The sequence below is a fragment of the Thunnus albacares genome, chromosome 17 (assembly GCF_914725855.1).
Source record: "Thunnus albacares chromosome 17, fThuAlb1.1, whole genome shotgun sequence".
NCBI lineage: Eukaryota > Metazoa > Chordata > Actinopteri > Scombriformes > Scombridae > Thunnus > Thunnus albacares.
This window is the reverse complement of record NC_058122.1, coordinates 1,569,615-1,590,955: the sequence shown is the minus strand read 5'-3', so window position 1 is coordinate 1,590,955 and position 21,341 is coordinate 1,569,615. Positions and strand designations below refer to the sequence as shown.

General features: G+C 38.1%; 2 protein-coding genes across 2 annotated transcripts in view; both read left to right on the top strand.

The window, feature by feature from the left end:
- trpm4a (transient receptor potential cation channel, subfamily M, member 4a) overlaps positions 1–4,787 on the top strand; it is a 36,136-nt gene extending 31,349 nt beyond the window's left edge. Inside the window, exons 23-28 of the mRNA XM_044332202.1 lie at positions 813–978; positions 1,149–1,330; positions 2,468–2,600; positions 3,255–3,327; positions 4,132–4,225; positions 4,373–4,787. Of these exons, the coding sequence (XP_044188137.1) occupies positions 813–978; positions 1,149–1,330; positions 2,468–2,600; positions 3,255–3,327; positions 4,132–4,225; positions 4,373–4,398 (674 nt within the window). The 3' untranslated portion in view covers positions 4,399–4,787. The remainder of the gene's footprint in view (positions 1–812; positions 979–1,148; positions 1,331–2,467; positions 2,601–3,254; positions 3,328–4,131; positions 4,226–4,372) is intronic.
- Positions 4,788–11,850: 7,063 nt separating this feature from the next.
- On the top strand, positions 11,851–20,654 carry LOC122967640 (sarcoplasmic reticulum histidine-rich calcium-binding protein). The gene is made up of 6 exons (XM_044332390.1): positions 11,851–12,759; positions 16,709–16,875; positions 17,209–17,277; positions 19,842–19,893; positions 20,240–20,276; positions 20,360–20,654. Exons 1-6 carry the CDS (start codon positions 12,339–12,341, stop codon positions 20,397–20,399), a joined length of 786 nt encoding a protein of 261 aa, XP_044188325.1. The 5' UTR covers positions 11,851–12,338; the 3' UTR covers positions 20,400–20,654.
- Positions 20,655–21,341: the final 687 nt, after the last annotated feature.

Sequence of the window (21,341 nt, the reverse complement as noted above, 5' to 3'; positions counted from 1 at the left end):
AATGATAATACACATTTATTCATAAAAGATTTGCATGACCATCTCAAGACTTATTACAAATATTGCAGAACCTTCTTAAGATGAGACAGTGTATATAATTTAGCAATTTCCAACATCAACATCCATTTGTGTCTTTTTTCCAAAATTAAATTGGAGCATAAAGAGCCTCAGAAATAGAGTGATGCATATTATTTATTGTCTAAATTTTGCCTCGATTCACTTATAATGGCCATTGCAACAGTATGCAATGTATTTTTTACACATGCAGCCAAAGGGTATAATTTTTAATCATAATTGTACTCATGCACAGAGTAGCCAGATTATTAAGTATACTTAGGTAAATATAATGCAGTTCAGTACAGTAAAACATCCATTACAATACAATAAACCCTACCTTAATGGATCCTGATTGAAAGAATGAGAGAACTGACTTGTCACATCCATATTTCTCAATATTTGAAGTGAAATACGCGTGTAGCATACTCTAGAGGGTGTGCTAAAAGGTTAGTGTATAATAATTATATCAACAGCAAGCACCACAGACTACAGCTGCAAAATGACCATAAAAATTAATGAACAGAGATGGAGAATCGACAAAAACTGAATACAGTAAGCTTCATAGACATAAGATCTATTGCACAAGATTTAATACTGTTTAATAAACTGGCAACTCAGTGTGAAGGGGTTCAACTGCTATTGTTGCCTTTCATAGTTACTGTCATATGTGTCCCTCTGTAAGTTGCTTGTAAATGTGGAGCATAAATCCTTACATGTTGTTTTTCACCTCTTCATTGGTCTGTCATTCCTTGTAGCTGACAAGTTGACGGAAATAGAGTGTACAAACAACGCCACACTAATTGAAGCAGGAAAGGAGCCCTGCATGAGCACCTACGCCAACTGGCTGGTTGTCATCCTCCTGGTCATCTACCTGCTGGTTACCAACATACTACTGGTCAACTTGCTCATTGCTATGTTCAGGTACACTGGCATTTAGAGCGATTCATTTCAGTTCCAAAGCTGTTCCACTGATTGAACAGATTTGAAACAGGAACAATTGTACTTTATGTTGTACATTATAGAAACCCAGAGTAGGAAAGCACTGTAGCTGTCTGTACATGCATAATGAGGTTTTGATTTACTGTCCACAGCTACACCTTCTCCAAAGTACAGGAGCGCAGTGACACCTACTGGAAGTTTCAGCGTTACAACCTGATAGTGGAGTACCACTCAAGGCCCTGCTTGGCCCCACCCTTCATCATCATCTCACACCTCCACCTTTTGATCAAAAGATACATCCGCCGCATCCCCTCAGCCAAGAACAAACACTTCGGTGAGAGCATTTAGGAGGGTTGGGATGAAGCTAATGGTGTAAAGATAGAAGGCAGAGACACAAGTGATAAAAAAAGAAGCATTGGGGCTCCTGGTTACCAAATAATAAATCATCTCTTGTATAGGTACTAGATGAGTCATGGAGTTTGCCCATTAAGTCTAGATGTGTATGTTTAATTTTAACAGGATCTACTGTTGTGTCTTGGGGTGCCAGGACAGTTGGTCCACAGTCATCTGGTTCATTTATAGCCAGGAGAGAGTTGACTCTTCATCCTTGGTAGCAAGTGAAGTTGGTCAGTGGATGTTGGGCTCCAGCGTGGTCTCACTTTGTCAGCAATTATTTGCAATTTTCATTGACAGATTGTGTGTCTGACTGACTTTTACTCCATTTAGACCAGTGACGCAGGTCAAACCCACGTTGAGAGAATCTGAATGGGTCAACATGTGTCAACCTTCCTTTTGACCAGAGTTAGACACAAGTCGGATGATGTCTGGCTTTGGTGAATGCAGTGGAAACTCAAAAATACTGATGTTCAATGTCAATTTACCAACTTTATGAAGAGAAAGAGAGGGAGAGAGAAAAAGACAGAAATAAGGAGAGAGAGAAATAGAGGGTGCACATGTGGATGATCAAGAGAAAAGAAGCATGCATATGGACAGAGAGAGGGATGAAACTGTATATCTGGTAATTATTGGATGTAATTTCTTGTGATAATCTGGTTTATCAGTGAAGTGATGGGACTACACAGCAGACTGAAGTCTCTGCTAACAGTGAGAAGCAGAGTGACAGCTTGTTCATATAAATGGATATGAGGTTGAACACACATTGTCTGAAAAGTATGAAATGGTTGGCTTGAGGTCAGTACCTCCCAAGTTCAAGGTTGTGGTAATTTGCCAGAAAACAGTGGACTGCCTCATTCAGGTTAGATCTTTTAACAGCCAGTATGAACAGGAGGAATGATTACAGTGAGGAAAACCTCTTTCAATGTTCATATGGACAAAAAAATTGCCTTTTGCAGTCCGCAGGAATGTCTATTGTGTCACTTCCATGATTGTGCATGTACATACATGTGTGCCCATGTGCAATTCCTACTCCTGCCTTTGTTCCGATCCCTTTACTGATCTCCTCTGTCCTCAGTTCTGGAGCTGCGGGGCAGAAAAGCCAGCCGGCTGAACACATGGGAAGCTATCCAGAAAGAAAACCTCCTCTCAGCTCAAAATAAGCGGAAGAGGGAGAGTGACACAGCACGACTTAAATCTACATCTGTCAAGTAAGTTGCTTCTGCTACTTTTGTGACTTTATACAATATAAGTTTAAGAGACATATATGTGTAAGATTCATTTCATATGCAATGAAATTTGACCGACAAAAAGAAAGACCCCAGCCAATATATTGGCATTAAATTATTACAGATAGAGGCATATACAGTATGTTGGCCTATAATTAAGAAGATATTGTTGTACAGATATTACAGATATGTTTCTCCATTACATAGTTAGCCCACTAGAGAGCACTGACAAGTTTATTTTTCAACTGTAAAATGTCCCACTCACTCCATGCAGTATCTTGGTCACAATTCTTTAATAATCAAATTTAAGAGATCTTTATCACAGACATTTGCTTATAATATGCGTTCATGTTAAATGTCACTAACACTGACCAAAAATGTAATCACACCTTTCACTGAGGTTATATTTTCAATCATGTCTGTATGTTTGAGCTCATCTTTCACATTTGTTTCTCTTTTACTAGTAGGAGTTCCAGCTTGTTGAACTGAGCTGAACTCAGATTGACATTCTAGATCAGGTTTTCAGCTGGTTGTGTGTGTGTGTGTGTGTGTGTGTGTGTGTGTGTGTGTGTGTGTGTGTGTGTGTGTGTGTGTGTGTGTGTGTGTGTGTGTGCATGTGTGTGCATGTTCCTGTAGGGTGGACAGTGTGCTGAAGCAGGTGGCTGAGATTCGTGACCACGATCGAAGGTTGCGGCTGCTGGAGACACAGGTCAGCAATACCTCAATACACATGCAAAATCTAGTGAGCCTAAACTGTGAATAAAACTTCCTCATCAGTTATTTTGCAGCTCATTTTAAAGCCTGAAAATCTCATTATTTTACCAATGAATTCCTCACACTAGTCTTTGTATTTAATTGAGAGATACAGTAAATATTTATCCCAGTCTTTGGTGTTTCTTCAGCCTTACTCCTAAAAGCAACAACTGCACCCACTAAGGTAGACCAACTTGGGAGGTTTTTGATTTTATATCTGTGAATGATATGAACACATTATCCATATACAGATCAGCAACTGAAAGAATCTTCCCCTGTAAATCTAGTATTTTATCGTATCATATCGTATCGTATCGTATTTAGTGTAACTGTGTAACTACCAGACATACTACACAGGGATGGGAATATGTGCCTTGATGTTTAATGAAAAGGGAATGTGTTAATCAGTAGATAAAACAAAGCTGCTATTAAGCCAGGATGGTTTAGGCTGACTAGATCTGACTATCACAAATCTATACAAAGTGAATGCCCAGGAATACAACTCAGTATTCGGCAGGTTGTCTGTCTCTAACTCAAAGTCATTGTCGCTTATCTTTGCCAGAATTTTTTCTTTTCTACAAATGAAATTTTCCTGGCTAAGTACAGGTAGGTTTAGCTTAGTTTCATTGGTTCCAGCCCCCTGCATGTACATGGATGATTGTATAGATGGCTAGTTTGCAGAGTGTGTGGCTGGTTTCTCTGCAGCAGTTAGCTCTGCTTACTCAGCGCTCATTCATCTCTGTCCGTGTCTCTTTCTCAGCTGGAGTACTGCTGCAGCACCCTTTCCTGGATGGCAGATGCTCTGTCTCAGAGTAATGTGATAAAAGCCAGCCGCCCTGCTCCACTTCTAAGAGGTAAAGTCCCCTTAACCCCTTAAAGGAAGATTTTGTAGACAACTACTCCAGTTATTAGTATGACGATTATTAATGTTAATAGTTAATTGAGAATTTAATTTTGTTTTTGTTCAGGGATCAATTATATGTTTTTTTCCTTTGTTGTAGATCTGACTCCACTGTCTCCAAGATGACCCCCTGAACTCCATGATGACACACACACTCATACAGTTTACTCAGGGCCAGTGTAAAAGAGTGATTTTTTTTTGCTTTGAACTAATCATTTCATTTGTTTTACTTTGTTGTTTTACAGTTGTACGTATGTTATTTGAGATATGTTTTAATTAGAACAAAAGATATTTTGTGTTTAAAATATTGTACGTTTTTTAAAGTTGTGTCAGCATTCATTCTTGTATGACACAGTTCCTTTTTTATTCTACCACTTGGAGTTGCCAAAGTCTGAAATTGGGGCGCACTGGGGTGCACATTTGGCACCCCACTGCCCACAAAGCTTACTTCAGCAAGCTTAATAAATCATTTTTAAGTACTTGAAATGAGCAAATAAAATTGTTTTACTTCTTAAGCATTTTGATATTTCTTCCAATTAAGTTATTAATGAATCTAGTCTGTGTTCTCTTGCAATACACACTAATTCAACAATTGTTTCAATGATCCCGCCTCCATACAATACATGTAAACAGTTGTAAAAAAAAAAAAAGGTGCAGAGGACAGCACCCTCACCATTCAAACAGTGAAATTCAGGAATGATTGGCGAAGTGGCCAATCAAGAGCCCACACAAGGGAAGCTGACCCTGTTGGTATTTTCAGGGGAGTGCAAGTTTCACATATTAAAGCTGCACCAATCAATATTTTATTTGAACAATGGATCGAATGACTATAATCGAGTGTAAAGATAGACTATAATCTGAATGGAGTCCCACCAAGAATTATCACCAACTCTGCTGTTCCTCTTAGCTCTACGTAGCTTTTTATCCTGTTTTAGCATAATGCTTTGGTTTTCTAGTGCACAAACTCTGATTTTCTCAACTTTCTTTCCAGTGGCTTGAAAGAGCTTTAAAAATCCCCTGTACACTACCTCTCCAGCAGCAAACAGCATACAGACAAAGTTAAAGACAAGATGGTGAGCATAGAGGAGCATTTAGCTGCTTAAGAGACAGATATTTTTCTCAGGATGAGACCAAAAGACTGTGATTATTGTCCTTATATTCATCAGGTGGACACTAACATAATTATGAATGATAATGTATAAACAGACAACTGTTTGCCAACACATTCACCATTACAATGTCATAAGGTGATAATATGTCATATGTGTTTTCAGATTGTTCTGCTGCCTTCAAGTGGCCAATAAATAAATAAATAAATGCAGTTTTAATATTGATAAGGCTTAAGCAAACTTCATCATAGCCAGGGTTAAATTATTGTGCACCCTCTATAGTAAAATATCTGTTCAGTGTTTAGAGGTGCCATGTGATATTTTCATATTGGGTTCTTTTGTACACCAATATGTACCTCTGTTTTTGTTACACAATGACTCAATCAATGAACTCAGGTTTTACTCAAACTGCAATAAAGTTTTAATAAACAGATGTTTTTATCTACCACAACAGTGAGGAGACCATTCTGTTTTACAACAAGACTATACTTCTTTTACCTCTACCCTGCTGCCCAGAACCCCCTGTTTTAGTACACAATATGATTATTGATATCTCAATAAACAAAGCTGTAACCTTGCTAGAGTCTACAGCCATGCTAGCAGCTAAGTTAGGCTGTACTTTGGCGAAGCGGTGCTTTAAGCTAAATGCTAACATGAGCATGTTAACATGCTGCTCACAATGACAATGCTAATATGCCTTAGCAGGTAAAGCTGCTGGTATATGATAGCAGCAGTCATATAGCCACATAGCAGTGTCATTGTTCACATGCTTTATTTATTTGTTTATTATTTATTATTAATTAATTAATTTATTTATTGGTGAAAAACAACATAACAACACCACAAAAGACATAAGAACAAGACAGCTGTCATTGGTGGACGTTCACATTCTTGCTTGCATACTTTGCATATCCACTAAGGGGCAGATTAGGGCCTAATTCTGCCTGGCTGACAATGAATGTCTTCCTGGTGAACTCCAACTTTTGCACAAGGTAAAGAGAACCCATTGCTTCACTCAAGGTTATTATATTGTTGATGATGAGATCACGGCTGCCACTCAGCCTTGCTGCATGGCCACTCGTGGTAGTGCAATGAATTATGATTTTTTATATATAAAACTTTCCCAGTGTCTAGAAAGCAATTTTAAAGCACCTGACATCATCCCAATGTCAATGCCAAATGGGAACTCCCAAGCGGGGCCAGGAGGGAAAAACACTACTGTGCATATTCTGTATCGCATGACATGGAAGCAAACCTGGAAACTAGAAAACAATTTTTATTCGAGTGAATAGGTGCCATTTCTGAGTCTGGTGTCCAGTTCCTATGGATCATGGCAGAAAAAAGTGGCAATGGCAACATCATAGTGATCTCATGCCAGCTATATGTAATGAAATGGATGAAATGACTGTCATCATATAAAAACTTTAGAAACCAATTCAGTCTTCTGTCTGTTCACACACACACACACACACACACACACACACACACACACACACACACACACTCCAATTCCCTTAGGTAATTGTGTCACGGAAAGTGATTTCCCACTTTAGACGGTCCTTACATGGAAAGAGCTTGGGCTGGATGAGGCACTAGATCAGGGAGGCAAATGAATCTTGCTAGGGAATGTCAGATCTGGTTGATAAATGGGCCGATGCAGTGCACTTACTGTTATCTCTTCACCTCACAACACTCTGTTCAACACCTTAAATTACCCAGACAAGTTGGAGCTAAATGAGGTCCTGGGTCTTTGCTCACATGGCAACATCTTCCCTGAGCTAAAGCTGACCAAGAAATAATGGAGCAAAGATATGCATCAGCTATTATTCCAAACTGATGATGATTGATGTGTATGATCTGTATGCAGAGGAAGAATTAAATGGTAGCTGTAGTTAACTAAATGGGTCAAGTGGGTCAATGCAGGCAGAGCCAGTGGTCCAAACTAAGAGTGAAGAAATGTCTTTGGCATGTCTGAGCTCATCTCCACTTTCAGCCAGTTTGCAGTCTTCATCTCGATCTGATCTCCTCTCTCATTCTGTCCTTTGCTCTTTCCAGCTCAGCTGTTTGTCACCACCACTAGTCTATCACCATTAGAAACATCAGCAACTTGTTCTCAAAACCATGCTGTCCTACCAAAGATTGTGCATAACAGCTTTAAATAGTGACTGAAAAGGATTATATATATATATATGGGATTTGTTGGCTGTGCAATCATCTAGTGCACCGACTTTATTTGATTTAGGGACTACATGAGAATCTTGTGCAATTGTAGAACAACTCACAAGCCCTCACTTGCTCCCACTCCTTGTTTCTTGACTGACCAGTAATGGAAATCAGAGCTGTGACCAGTTCCAGTACTAATGGTGTAACCGATTTGATTACTCATTTCCAAATGGAATTACTCCATTTTTGCCTTTGCTCAGTTACTCAGAATGTCATACATCTATGTTTGCTCAGTACATTATGCTATTAAACACTGACATGTTGTCGCTCTCATTCCTCCATGGCTTTCAGAGGATGAGAAGTTATTAAGACTCAAAATGACCTACAGGAAAATGTGGATTATACTCATTAGATGTCTTTCCCCATTACAATATGTAGGCCTACAAATTATAGTGTATCATTCAACCTGAACTGCTTTTTACAATAACACCAGTCACACCTTTTCCAAAACTTTACTCCAACTGACCAACAATCAAATGTAGACTTAAACCAAAGAAAAACTTAGCCAAAAGTTTTTCAACAGGTGTTTGGCATTTTTTATTCTATCTGGCTCAAATATTTTTAAAAAAAAGTTTTGTAATGAGAAATAAAGTTGTCACATTATGATAGTAGCATTTAGTGTTGTTGTTTTTTAGCATTTTTACAAAATGGGGTGGGAGTGAGAACACTATTATAGGCATCACAGCAGTGTACAGAAACAAGTACAGTTCATGTATTTATTGACTTTGGTCAAGTTTGGTTTAGGAGGTGTTTCAGAGGTTCCTATCACTGACCTCTTTCTTCATGCATGTGTAGGTGAGAATTGACAAGGGGTGTTGGATTCTGTTCTGGTCCCACACAGACAGAGCCAGGGAGGCTCACATTACACTGACTCTGACAGTGTGTGGTTTTAAATAGAGTGGTTGTCAACTCCTCCCTGCACAAATCCATCTATTTTGGTGGCAGCGTGTAGGGGGAGGGACAGATAAGTAGATGGACTAGAGATCAGTGTCTAGCCTTGGCCTATACGGCTGGTAGTGCATATGCTCTGGCTGCATCAGTATGATGAATTTGTAAAAACATGTTTTGTAGATGATCCAGTAGCTCAGAATAATGAGTATGAAGACCAATAGTCTGAGGCCTTGCTGGTGAGCCCTACATGCTGCAGTGTTCATCACACCTCACAATATGAAAGTGTTGGAGAGAACGCACAATGAAGTGATGATTTAGCTATTATTAGAGCAAAAAACGGTGTCCTGAGGGAGGCAAAAGGTCATGGGGTCATTGAAATTGAAAGGATTTATCCCCTTAGGACACTGAATGTGCTCAGCAAATTTCATGGCAATCTTCCCATTAGATCATAAGATATCCCAGGCCAAACTCTCTGTGCAGCACATCAGTCTCATGCTCTGTATTGGAACTATGTTAAATTGCATCGTCCCTATCCATTAAATAAATTAGATTCAATTTGGACAATTGATGCGCCATTGATGTCCAATGCCAAAGTGTAAATGCAGGAAGTAGGCTATCCTTTATGTAGCAAGGTGGGGAGTACCTTTTTATATAGTCAAACAGTATTCGAAACCCCATCCCCCAACACCTTTCTGACTTTGGAATTGGGCAAGCTGTGTCTGAAAATTTTTGTAACTTTCCCAATCAGACATCTCATCCACACAGCAACTGACCAGGTGCAGAGGTGAAAGGGTATCCAGGATTTCAACTTCTCTCTCAAACTCTCTTATTTTTTTCTTCACACTTCTTGTGTCCATTTCCATATGCACATGTGGGTGCAACACCATTGATGCCGTTGAGGAGGGAGCAAACTTTGAACTTTGAACAAATATTATCATCATCAGAGCTAGATCATATAGAGAAGCTGCAATTTCTTAATATATAAGCATCTGTGTACTTACAAGGCTGAGTTCATGGAGCAATACAGGAAAATGCTGGAAGCCAAGGTTTTATATTTAGAAAAGAGGGATTTAGAAATTGATAAACTCATGCAGAGTATATTACTGATGAAAACAAAGACAAAGAGACAAAAGAGGAAAAAAGTGAGGGGATAAAAATAAAAAGTTTGACTGAAGATTCTGAAAGTATTTCAGGAAAGGTTCCCACACCTTTTGGAACTTTTTGTTTGAGTTACAAACTGAGCTTGGGTAGGTGGGGCAGCATCCCTCCACCTTAGTAAGACTGTACACCCAGCCAAAAGAGAGGTGAAGGACAATGTGCAGCATTTGATTGGAGTCACGCACGTGTCTTCCTCTCCAGTGGTGCCAAAAGGGGCAACCAGAGGGTTAGGTTCCATGTCAGAATCAAGGATGCGGGATAAGGTTTGGAAAATGTCTTTCCATGTCCAGAACATGTGAAGAATCACCTCTTTTACATTTGTCACAGCAGTGATTCACATCTGGGTAAATATGAGATAGTTAGACTTTAGACACATGGGCCCTGTGCATGACCTTAAACTGTATCAGACAGTGACAGGCACAGAGGGATGTTGAATTAATCAGCTTGAAGATTGAATCATCAAACATCATGTGACAGTGAAAGGTTTAAATCCTGCCACTAGGCTATTTTAATTTTGCCGAGGGGGACACAGTCCTGCCAGCTTGTCATACATAACAGATATTAGACCTTTGTGTGACGGGTGTAAGCAAAGAAACACATCAGCGGTGTTCCTATCAGGTGTCTCAGGAAAATGTGGTATCTGAAAGTGGACAAAGTGTCTGGTTGATAAAAAGATCTTTAAAGCGCTTGATACCCATTCTGTGCCATTCTAGAAGTGCAGAATCATGTAAAGAGGGTTGACAGAGATGATTGGATAAAATATAATGTGAGAGAAAAAAAAACATAGAAACCAAAGTGTTTTCTGTACTAATCCCATATTCTCATGGTGTGCCTGATAACAGAATTATCAACTGATTTAGTTGAAGGAAGAGGGAGTGAGGATCAAAGCATGGTTGAAATGGAAAAGTTTTTTGACAGAATTCAACTCCATTGCTGCCGATGATGGACAGTTACTTTGCTTATGAAAGTGTGGCAAAATGTAAGACAGCATATATTAGCCACCCAGTAATAAAATTGGAAATTAGGCCCCCGTCTCTTTTAGATTTTTGAAGATGGACTTTATTTAGTCAAGGGCGCTTACTCTTATGTAGAACGATATAACTGAGTCTAGTGAGTCAAAAAAAGGATTGAGGAAATGAAGGTTGGTATGGATTGAAAAATGTAAGAAACCTGGGATTTAGATAGGGATGACCACTGCATTAGGCACTGTTTCACTTGATTTAACAGAGTAATGAAATTTTCTCCAAAAAGACATGTATGTTGCCTTGTAACTTTAATACCAAGGTAAGTAAATTGATTTTACAATCTTAAAAGGGAGGTTGTAAGATGTAAGCGCTTCTGTATTTACTGTTCACTTTTGTGTAAATTTAGTTTGTATCCTGAGAACTGGCTAAATTGGCTTAGCAATAAAAGCAAGAAGGGTAAGGAGGTATCCGGGTTTGATATAAAAAAACAAATGATCATCTGCATAGAGGGATACTTTGTGTTTTGTTCTTAGTGTTTCAGTTGTCTAGCATTAACTACACCTTAATCACAGTTTTTGACCATGATCTTTCATGATCTTTCCCTAACCTTAAGAATACTGTATTTGCCTTTCATGCACATTTTGGAATAAAACATTTAAAAACCTTGGCATCGAACCTTTAAAACCTTTGTTATTGAACATAATCCAAGGTTTTGCAGAATAAAAGATAAAGATAAAGAGTTGGATATCTTGTGTGTAAATTTTGACCTGAAGATGGCAGAACAATGCTTCCAAAGGGGAATGGATTCGTTGAGATGGTGCTAGAATTCAGGAGGTCACCAAAAGTATTAGGATTTATCCTCTGACAACCATGAATATACAAGGAAAAATTCTAGAAATTCAACCATTAATTTTCAAGATACATCATCCTGCTTTGCAGGGTTGGTCTAAGGGAAATGTTGGATCCATGATACAACATCCAGAGTATAGTAGGAAGGTCTGGCTAGTACAATCATCCTCCCCCTCTCTCTTACAATATATGGTCATCATTGCCTGGGCCTACCTCTGCTGTGGTACTCTCCGAAGTTAAGCTTGAACATTTGTTCTAAAGTTAAACTTAAATATTTGATGATGATGGAAAAGCTAGCATGCTCCACTCCTTCCTTATACCCCTCTCCAATCACTCCCCTCTTCTCTTAGCAACTTACTTATGGATAGTGCAGGCCTTCCCAGCAGCATTTGCCCCTGTCAGTCAACCTGACTGCCCCCCTTCTTATCAGCTTACCCCATAGGTTGGTCTCACTCTTTTTCTGTCGCTCTCACATTAGTCCTGTTTGTGTCTCTGTTGACCAGTTACTGACTGCTCTCCTCTCAGCTGTTTATTGCAGCCAACTGATCATTCAAGTGCTGGACTAAGAGACACCTGTCTTGTTGTGGTCCCAGATTCAAAGCGAGGACACCTGCTTTTCCAAGGATCATTTTTGCCAGGAGTTTGGAACAAGTGTCTGGATCTCATCTTGGAATATCTTCTCTACACTGGACCTTGTCTATTGGAGGCCATTATAATTGGTGCATTCCCTACTGTAGCAGTCTGAGTGTGTGTACGTACAAGTGGGTTTGAATTTGTGAAGGGGGACAAATAGGCTAAGAGCTGCAGTGCTGGACTCCTGCAGTGATTGCAGGGTAATTCCTCACTAGTTGGCCCAGTCTTGGCTGTAAACATGGCATCGTTGAGAAGTTTTATTCTTGCGCTGCTGCTGGCGCTGCTCTGCTCCTTCCACACCCCACTGGCTCCCACTGCCAAGGCACAGGATCTGCCATTCCGCTCCGAGCAAGGCCTGGTGGCTGATGATGATGACGACGATGATGATCATGATGACGACGACGACGACGATGATGATGATCACGATGATGATGACGACGACGATGACGATGATGACGACGATGATGATGACGACGACGATGATGACGACGATGATGATGATGATGATGACGACGACGATGATGATGATGACGACGACGATGATGACGACGATGATGATGACGACGATGACGATGATGATGACGACGATGACGACGATGACGACGATGATGATGATGACGACGACGATGACGACGACGATGATGATGATGATCATGAAGGTCAGTCACTTTAAATATGCAGTAGTTTTTGTTTACTACTCCTAGTTTTTAGTGGTAATTGTTTATATGCATGTTTTTTATATGTTCTTAGGTGTATATGTTCAATTTGTGTCTTTCTGTACTATCATATATGCAGACATATGTACCTGATGCATACTGCAGGCTATGTACTGTCTAAGCATCAGAGTCCCTGACCTTTGAATTTGAATGACATTATGCTGTTTGTTCCAGGTTGGGTTGCGATTGGCTGTTCAAATTGCCAAAACACAGCTCAGGAAACAAAGTAGATCACAGTTCTGATGCAGCGATGTTACTGTTGTATTTAAAGTGTCAGTGATGGCTGATGCTTTGACAATTTGCGATGCGTATTAGTTACAAACGTGTGCATGCACATTACAGGGCAGTGTGCGAAAGGGGAGGAGCTAAGCCAAACATTAGCCACTCCCCTCTCGTTAATATTCTTGCAACCTCATCATCTCTTTGTCAGTTCTTACTTTAATGTCCCAAAACTCAGGTAATCAAAGTCCCTCCTCCACCCCTTTCCAGCTGTCCATTTCCTTTGCTGTCTCTGACACTGTGTTCTTTTCCCTGCTTAACTAGAGTTATGAGCACTCTGAGAAAATTGAACTGGCCCATCTGAAGTCCAACTGTCCGAAGTCCTTCGCACAGTACACTAGATATGAACTTGGGGACTGCAGAAGCATTGATTTGAGAGAGAGAAAGAACAAAAAAACTATTTCACACAAACCAAGCCTGACTTGGAAGTCAGTCATTGGGGTCATTAGTCTGAGATCTTTTGATTTGTGTTTCATTTGAAAGAATGATTTCTCTACTACTACTTCCTTTCTCATTTGTTTTGGATCAGACTGACCTGCATTTGTGTCTTTATGTGAACCTACAGAGAAAGAAAGAGAGACAGTGATATCAGAGTTCTAGATAAACAGACAGAGGGAAATTAAAGCGTGAGGGGAGGTGCAGGAGGGCCACTACCAAAATTAATTCATTTAAAAGCTTAGAGTACCAACAGATGTAAAGTTTCTCTCTTTCTCAATATCTCTCAATCTCTTTCTTTCTCTGTGGAGCATTGCCACTGTCTGTTGAAGAAGCATGTCATGAACAGAAAAGTCTGATGTGTGCACTTGTACAATTGCTGAACACAAATAAGATAATAGAATCATTTTCAATGTATCTGAACAGTGTAATAATCACACCTCTTTTTATTTCCTAAAATGCTGATGTTCCAAACCATTAGATAAAATAATAACTTTTGATGCACATTTCAATAGCTTACTTTAATGATGAATATTTGTTTAGAATTGTATGCAATTTTCCTTACTTTTCGATGCTTATTTGGCACTCTGATAATTAAAAACAAATATTTGAGTCATTTTTTAAACCAAGCTGAAGAGATGTATAATTCCTCATTTGTTATGAAATGTTACAACAGTGGATTTGCTGTGCATTTTTCAGGAAGAGAGTGTTTGGGAAAAGAGAGAAACATCTCTTTCTATAGAAGAAGTAAATGAGTTGCAGCTCTGTCAAATATCAAATTGTCAAGAGATGAAATGGTTGTTCTTTGGTTGGTTATTGCTTTTTTTTCTTCTTGTTTGACAGAAATGTGATTTTGTAATGACTGTGAACATGTGTAGCAAATTTGACAATCACCACTGTCCATATGTCTTTACTCTTACTTTCATTCATTAAATAAATCAAATGATCATAAACGGCATAACTGCAAATCTGTTACCAAAGGCAGACAATTTGTATTAGAACTGTTAGAATGCACAGAGAGCGCCATTACTTTTATCAAATATGTTTGGTCATAATACCTGTACAAGGACCAGAGTGTCAGACATTTGAAACGTGTGAGTACCTGTTCTGCCCACAGCATGTTCTATATGAAGTGTGTTTTATAAATGCTTGTCTGAAGATTACAGTAGGGGAAGGGAGGGGGGGCATTGGTTTGGTTTGGTGATTTAAAAAATGAAAAACACATTCCCAACACCTTTAAGTCAGCCTGTTAAAGTAATAGAAACCGAAAATTGATATGATCAAACAATACTTCCAATTGTTACTGGTGAATACAAACGTAATAACATTCAAATTGTGTACTTTGCAACATATATGTATTTTAAACTGGTGACCAGTGGTGGAATATAGGTACTTTTACTAAAATGTTGTACATTTGCAAATACTTCAATCTTTTGCTACACTAGACTCCATTTATCTGACAGCAGTAAATGGACTGCATTTATGTAGCACTTTTCTAGTCTACTGACCACTGAAAGTACTTTACAACACTTGCCAACATTCTTCCATTCACACACATATTTATACACTGATGGCAGAGGCTGCCATGCAAGGTGCCAACCTGCTCATCAGGAGCGATACAGTGTTTTTTATCCAAAGTACTTTACATTGTTTCTAATTATCACTCACACAAATTTGGGGTTCAGTATCTTTCCCAAGGACACTTCAACATGCCGGGGATCGGACCACCAACCTTCTGATTGGTGGTCTGGTGGACGACCTACTCTACCGCCCCAGTCACAGTCGCCCCTTCTGTGTTCACTTATTACCTTGCAAATTCAATTTTGACATACCACAGTGTCAGCTTTTATAAAAAGTGATACAATGATATATATTTAACTACCCAGCAGAATATAAAATAGTTAAAATGTTCTCGCCACTTGTAACATTAAAATGCTACTTACAGGTTAATGCTTTAGTAATAATTATAATTAATAAATACAATAACATAACATCAACAGACACCAATCTGCTGCATAATGAGTACTTTTATACTTTTAATACTTCCATACATTTGAATTTTGATTTTTTGAATTCAGGACTTTTCCTTGTAAGTCAGTATATCTACATTGTGCTATTTCTCCTATCACTAAAGTAAGGGATCTGAATATGTCTGTCACCACTGCTGGTCTCAATGAGTTTGGTTTAAGTTGAACATGAACTTAAACTGAAAATGTATTCCAAATGACCACATCAAGTCAAATGCAGCACCTAGTTTTTGTGTGTTGGCCCAGTTCTATTTAATGACTCCTCTCAGGTTGTACATTGTGGTGGAGTCGTTTCTCTACATCTAGACCACACTCTACAGTGTCTGTGGTAACACCTCTGACTTTGTCAACAACAAAGTTTCACAAATGTATTTGTTAGAGGACTAATTGTATGTACAATGTTCTATTTTTTGGCTACTCAGTATACATAACTATACACTTTCAGTTTATAATTCACACCTTAGAGCAGAGAAATGGGCCTATAGTCAAGATGTAAGTTTATTGTCAGAATTCTGAGGAAAATGAGAAAAGAATTATGATTTTGAGTTTAATCTCAGAATTATGACTTTATTGTAAGAATTTGGATTTTTTTTCAGATGTATGACTTTAATTGTATAATTCAGGCATTTCTACTAAATTTTTCAATTTCAAGGATTCTTTTCCATGAGAAGTTGTAAATCTAACAACTCTTCTTTTAAATATAGACTTAACTGTAGGTATTTCCATCATTATCTTAGCAAAGATTGTTATTACTTAAACTTTCAGCCATTTCTCTGTGATGTCGTAGGTGAAAATGCAATTTGCAAAAAAATTAGTAAATATACTGAATCACAAAAAGGTTTATTGCTGATTTATTTAATCCTTCATGTTTTCTGTCTCAGAAATCACAGTCCTGTGGAGCCCAAGTAAAGAGACATGTCATGTCAATATCTTTTATATTCTGGCTTTGTATAGACTTCATTTATCTTTCATAAATGTAGTCTAGATTTTAAGTTACTCCAAAATGACTGTAACATCTAACTGACAGGCTTTATTTCACTTTATGTTCACATTATCAATGGTTGAGCATATATTTTGATTTATCGTTGTTGAGTGTCTGTTGAAGTATTTTATTTTAAAAGTTATATATTTATTATCAATATTATGTGCAGATGATGATGACGACGAAGACGATGATGACGAAGACGATGAAGACGATGAAGACGATGATGACGATGATGACGATGATGACGACGATGACGACGAACATGACGACGAACATGACGATCATGAAGGTTATCACAAGGGCTCTCTGTGCTCATATTGTGACTTCTGTGAGGTATGTCTGATTAAGAAACATGCACAAATGTCATATCATCGGTGTTGGAGACATAAATCGCAAATTACCTCAAAATTATATTAAAGAAACTGCATGTAGTCATCACAGGTCAAGTGGCTGCAGTCAGGAAACTAGAGACCTTCACAAAATTCTGTCAGTAAAACAAACATCACAATTTGTAGCAATGGGAACCAACTGTGCTAAGATTTCTTTCATTACGTATTGAAGTGGAGGTAGTACATATACACAATCCTGCACTTTACATATGTCCTCTCTAAGGCTGTGTAGGTTCTGTTATGTATAACCCTTTCTGACGCTGCCCTCTCCTTTCAGCACTGTGACAGCTGTGATAAATGTCCTTGTGAAGAGGGAGACAAGTCTGAACACTGTGATGAATGCAAGGTGAGAAAATACGCATTACATTACATTTGACTTGGCCAGTACATTCTCCCATGTAAACCCAAAGTAAAGGAAAATCTTAATCAGCTATGTTTTTTGATACATGTACATATTAAAGTGATGTGCTTCTGCCTGTGGCACACTTCATATAGATCACAAATGCTGTGATTCTATATATGAGGCTAATTTGATGATTACTGTTTTTGTCCAAAAGGAATAAAATTAATCTACAGTATATCAAAGAATATATTAATTAAATACACTCACCAAGCACTTTATTAGGAACACATGTGCAGTCTAATGCAATCCAGTACAACAGCTCTGCCATAAATTCTACTTTTACAAAGCTTATACATTTTCTGTTTTTGTTGACATTGTCAGAAAGGTGATAATTCTACTTAATGTTATTATTGAGGTCATAGTGGGTGGTGGTGGTGCACTGGAGTGCATTATATTGAGAAGTATTCCTTACATTTTGTCCACCTCATTAACATACATAAGGAGGGATTGCGCATGTTTCTAATAAAGTGCTCCGTGAGTGTATGTATAAACCATAATCACATCAAAATGACTAATGGCTAATATACAGTATATATTTTTAAATTAATATTATTTTGATGGCTATCATTACTAAAAGGTAAAGTAAAACTTTGGTTTGACCTGTGTGGCAAGATATCAAAACCACCATACAGATATCAGAATCCCTTTTATATGAGCATTATGTTCATGGTCTCCAGAGGATGATTCTTAATGCCTCATAGATGACCTCTTGACATTTGTCTATAGGACCATAATCAGGGCATAATTCCCTCTCTTCCCCTGACCAACTTTTTGATCAGACTTGTGTGACACTCTGACTTTTCCCATCATGCCACCAGCAGGTTGACATTTTTGGTTCTGAGTGAAATATTTAAACAAATATGGGATGGATTACAATGAAATTTGGTGCAGACATTCATGTTCCCCTTCACAATAAGTTGTAATGACTTTGGTGATCATCTTACTTTTCTAGCTCCATCTCAGGTCAAAATGTATACAATAATATATATAAATTAATAAATATTAATACCTGCTAAACTAATTTGACTTTGTTATACTGTGTTTCCTGCTAATTAGCAAATGTTAGCAGGATAAACTGAGATGGTGACCATGGTAAACATTTCCTGCTACAGATGAGTGTGTTAACAGTAGTGTAAACTCCCAGAACCATGAACGTGGCTGTAGACTTGTTGAAAAATAAACAGCTTGAGGCCTTTTGATGTTTGACTCCTTAAAGCCCAGGGATGCTAACCTAAACAACTTGGTTTGAAAGCCATGCTTGAAAAACCACACAAATACATATTATAATGCAGAATAAGCCAGTAATACCACCACCAAAATTACACGAAACTAAAAAAAAGTGGGTTCAAAATCACAAAAGCAAAGTATAACCGCATAGCAGCTTTCACTTTTCATCTGATTTAAAGACCTAAATCATCCAACATCCAAGTCAAACTGTGTCATGCCTATGGATGATTATGATCATTAGGTCATTTTGGCCATCAGTCAGTCTGTCCAACACTGGTTCAGAGCAAGATATCTTGACAACTACTGACCATAAAATTTGCTACTTGGATATTTTTAGCCCCAGTTGAAGAGGTAAATTAACTTTGATGACCCCTGACTTTTCCTCTAGTATCACTGTCAGGTCAAAAATTCCCCTTCACCAGCACCTTGTGCCATGATAAGGTATCTCCAAATCTAATGTCTGTTTTACATGATATTTTCTGTGAATATTCATGAGCATAAGAGGTGGAAAGTAAATACTTTGGGTGACCCCTGCGACCTTTCCTCAAAAAAGGACACTGTTCACGCTATCCACAATGTGGACCTGAGTATTGCAAGAGCCATGAAAATTGTCTGTTTACTGTGATGTCTAAGCAGACACTAGACTTTCAATGCTGTGAGTCATCATTTGGCTTGATGCCTTACAAACTACACACAATTTAAATGTAAAATTTAAGCCAGTTTACAAGTCTTAATCAGCACAGGGTGAGGAACTCTGTCCAGACACATTCATCTTCAACCAAACTTATACACAAAGCAGCCTAGACTTGTTGCTGTTTCCAAATATCACCCAATAGCTGGTTCCATTTAGATACAGATATCCTAAATATTTAAACAGTTCTCTTTCAAGGCCATTTTGGCTGCCTATGGTGCACATTATCCTTTCTTAATCATTCAAATTTACATATTCATATACACATATTTTCATTCATGTTGAAGCTCATGACAGCCAGCAAAAATATATAGGTGATAATAATAATAAGACAAAGAGTAGGTTAAGATTGAGAGATACTAAGGGAAAAACTCACTAAATAAAAATAGTGAGATCCTAAGTCATAGTTATGTCAAAAAATGGCTTTTTATTTAAAAAAAAAAAAGTGACTTGTTTTATTTGGCAGTGTAGTTTCAGCAGGTTTGAAACAGACAGTTGTGGATGAGGCTTCTTGTGATACAATGACACTGTTTACATTCATCACTCTTGTCTGTATTCATTACTGGCCTTGTTTCTGTCTTGTTCACAGATGTGCGGTTACTGCCATGTGTGTCCTGCTTGCCAAACTCTTTGCCAGCCTGGTGAGTCAATGCTGAGCTGCTACAGTGAGAAAAACAAAATCTCACAATATTCTGTCAGAAAAGGAAAGTTTTCTTGCTGCTCATTTTAACTGGTCACTCCTGTTATACAAAGAGAAGCTTTCAACTGGTGACTCCTAAGTGGAGAATTTTTTCTCTAATCCAGCAGCAGAGTGGACTAAATCTTGCTTTGTTGTGTTTATAAATGAACAACAATCTTAGAGGAAGTAATACTTGATCCCCTCAATCAAATAATTATGCTTAGATTTCTACAGTGGAGTGTTATATTACAAAACTGCAAGGCGACACTGTTTGTTAACATAGACTTTACTGTGTCTCTTTTCTTCAGGAGGTTTTCTTGATGAAGTGACTGGATCAATCTACAAGTAGGTCTTATTTCCACTTAACTGTAACCCCATCCAGTTTATGAACCACAGTCTGTAACCTCTGTTTGTATCTCCATCCACAGGACTGTAGCTGATATCTTTGAAGATGATGAAGAAAACTGAACCCAACCAAATGTTGCCACCATGTGGCCAAACTAATGTTTCATCTTCACATCTGATTTTCATTGTTATTTTTGTCTTTTTCCTTGAGAACATGATGACTGAATAGAAATTGTTAAAAGAATAACTTGATATGTCTGTGTACTGTTGTTAAACAACAAACCTAAGTCGTAATTTTAAGGAAAATGATGTATTTGAAATCATATTTGTGCTACTCAAACACAACGGGATGTTAAATAAAAAGAGGGGACATTTTCACTGATTGATTTATTGGTTATGAAATGCTCACTACACTAAAAATATGAGGTTCTCTGTTCAGTGTCAAAGCTAAGCCCGAGAGTTAGTAGACTGAAACATTTTCTGAACCATGGATTCTGCTTTAAGCCAAAATGCTTCCTGAAGTCAGAAAATAGGAAATTGCAGTTTAGACATAGTCAGAAGTATGAACTCAAGTCACATGACATGTCATGAATGTGATTACTTTAGACTGGACACGACAAAATCAAAAAGACTTGCAACTTGACTTTGACTTTAAAGGATAGGTTCACATTTTTTCAAGTCTGCATTAAAACCATATTGCCATGTCCATCTATACACTGAAAGAGTTATTGGTCTCTGTATTTGTTGCACCTGTCTATACTGGCCATGAAGAGGTCCCTTCCTAATGCGATTCCAATGCAAGTGATGGAGAACAAAATCTACAGACCCTGTTCTGTGCAAAAATGCATTCTAATGTTTAGCTGAGGCTAATGTGAGGATTCAGCAGACCAAGTTTAACAGTTTAAGTGGTTATTTTCAAAAGTTAAAGTCTTTTTAGTTCAGAATTCCCTGTTTGTTACTCATTATTTCATGATTACCTCACCATTACTCACTCTTGTTTGTCCAGTTCAATTCCCGGACCAGCAGGATTAATCTGGGTGGGGAAAGTGAAAAAATAGTGCTTGT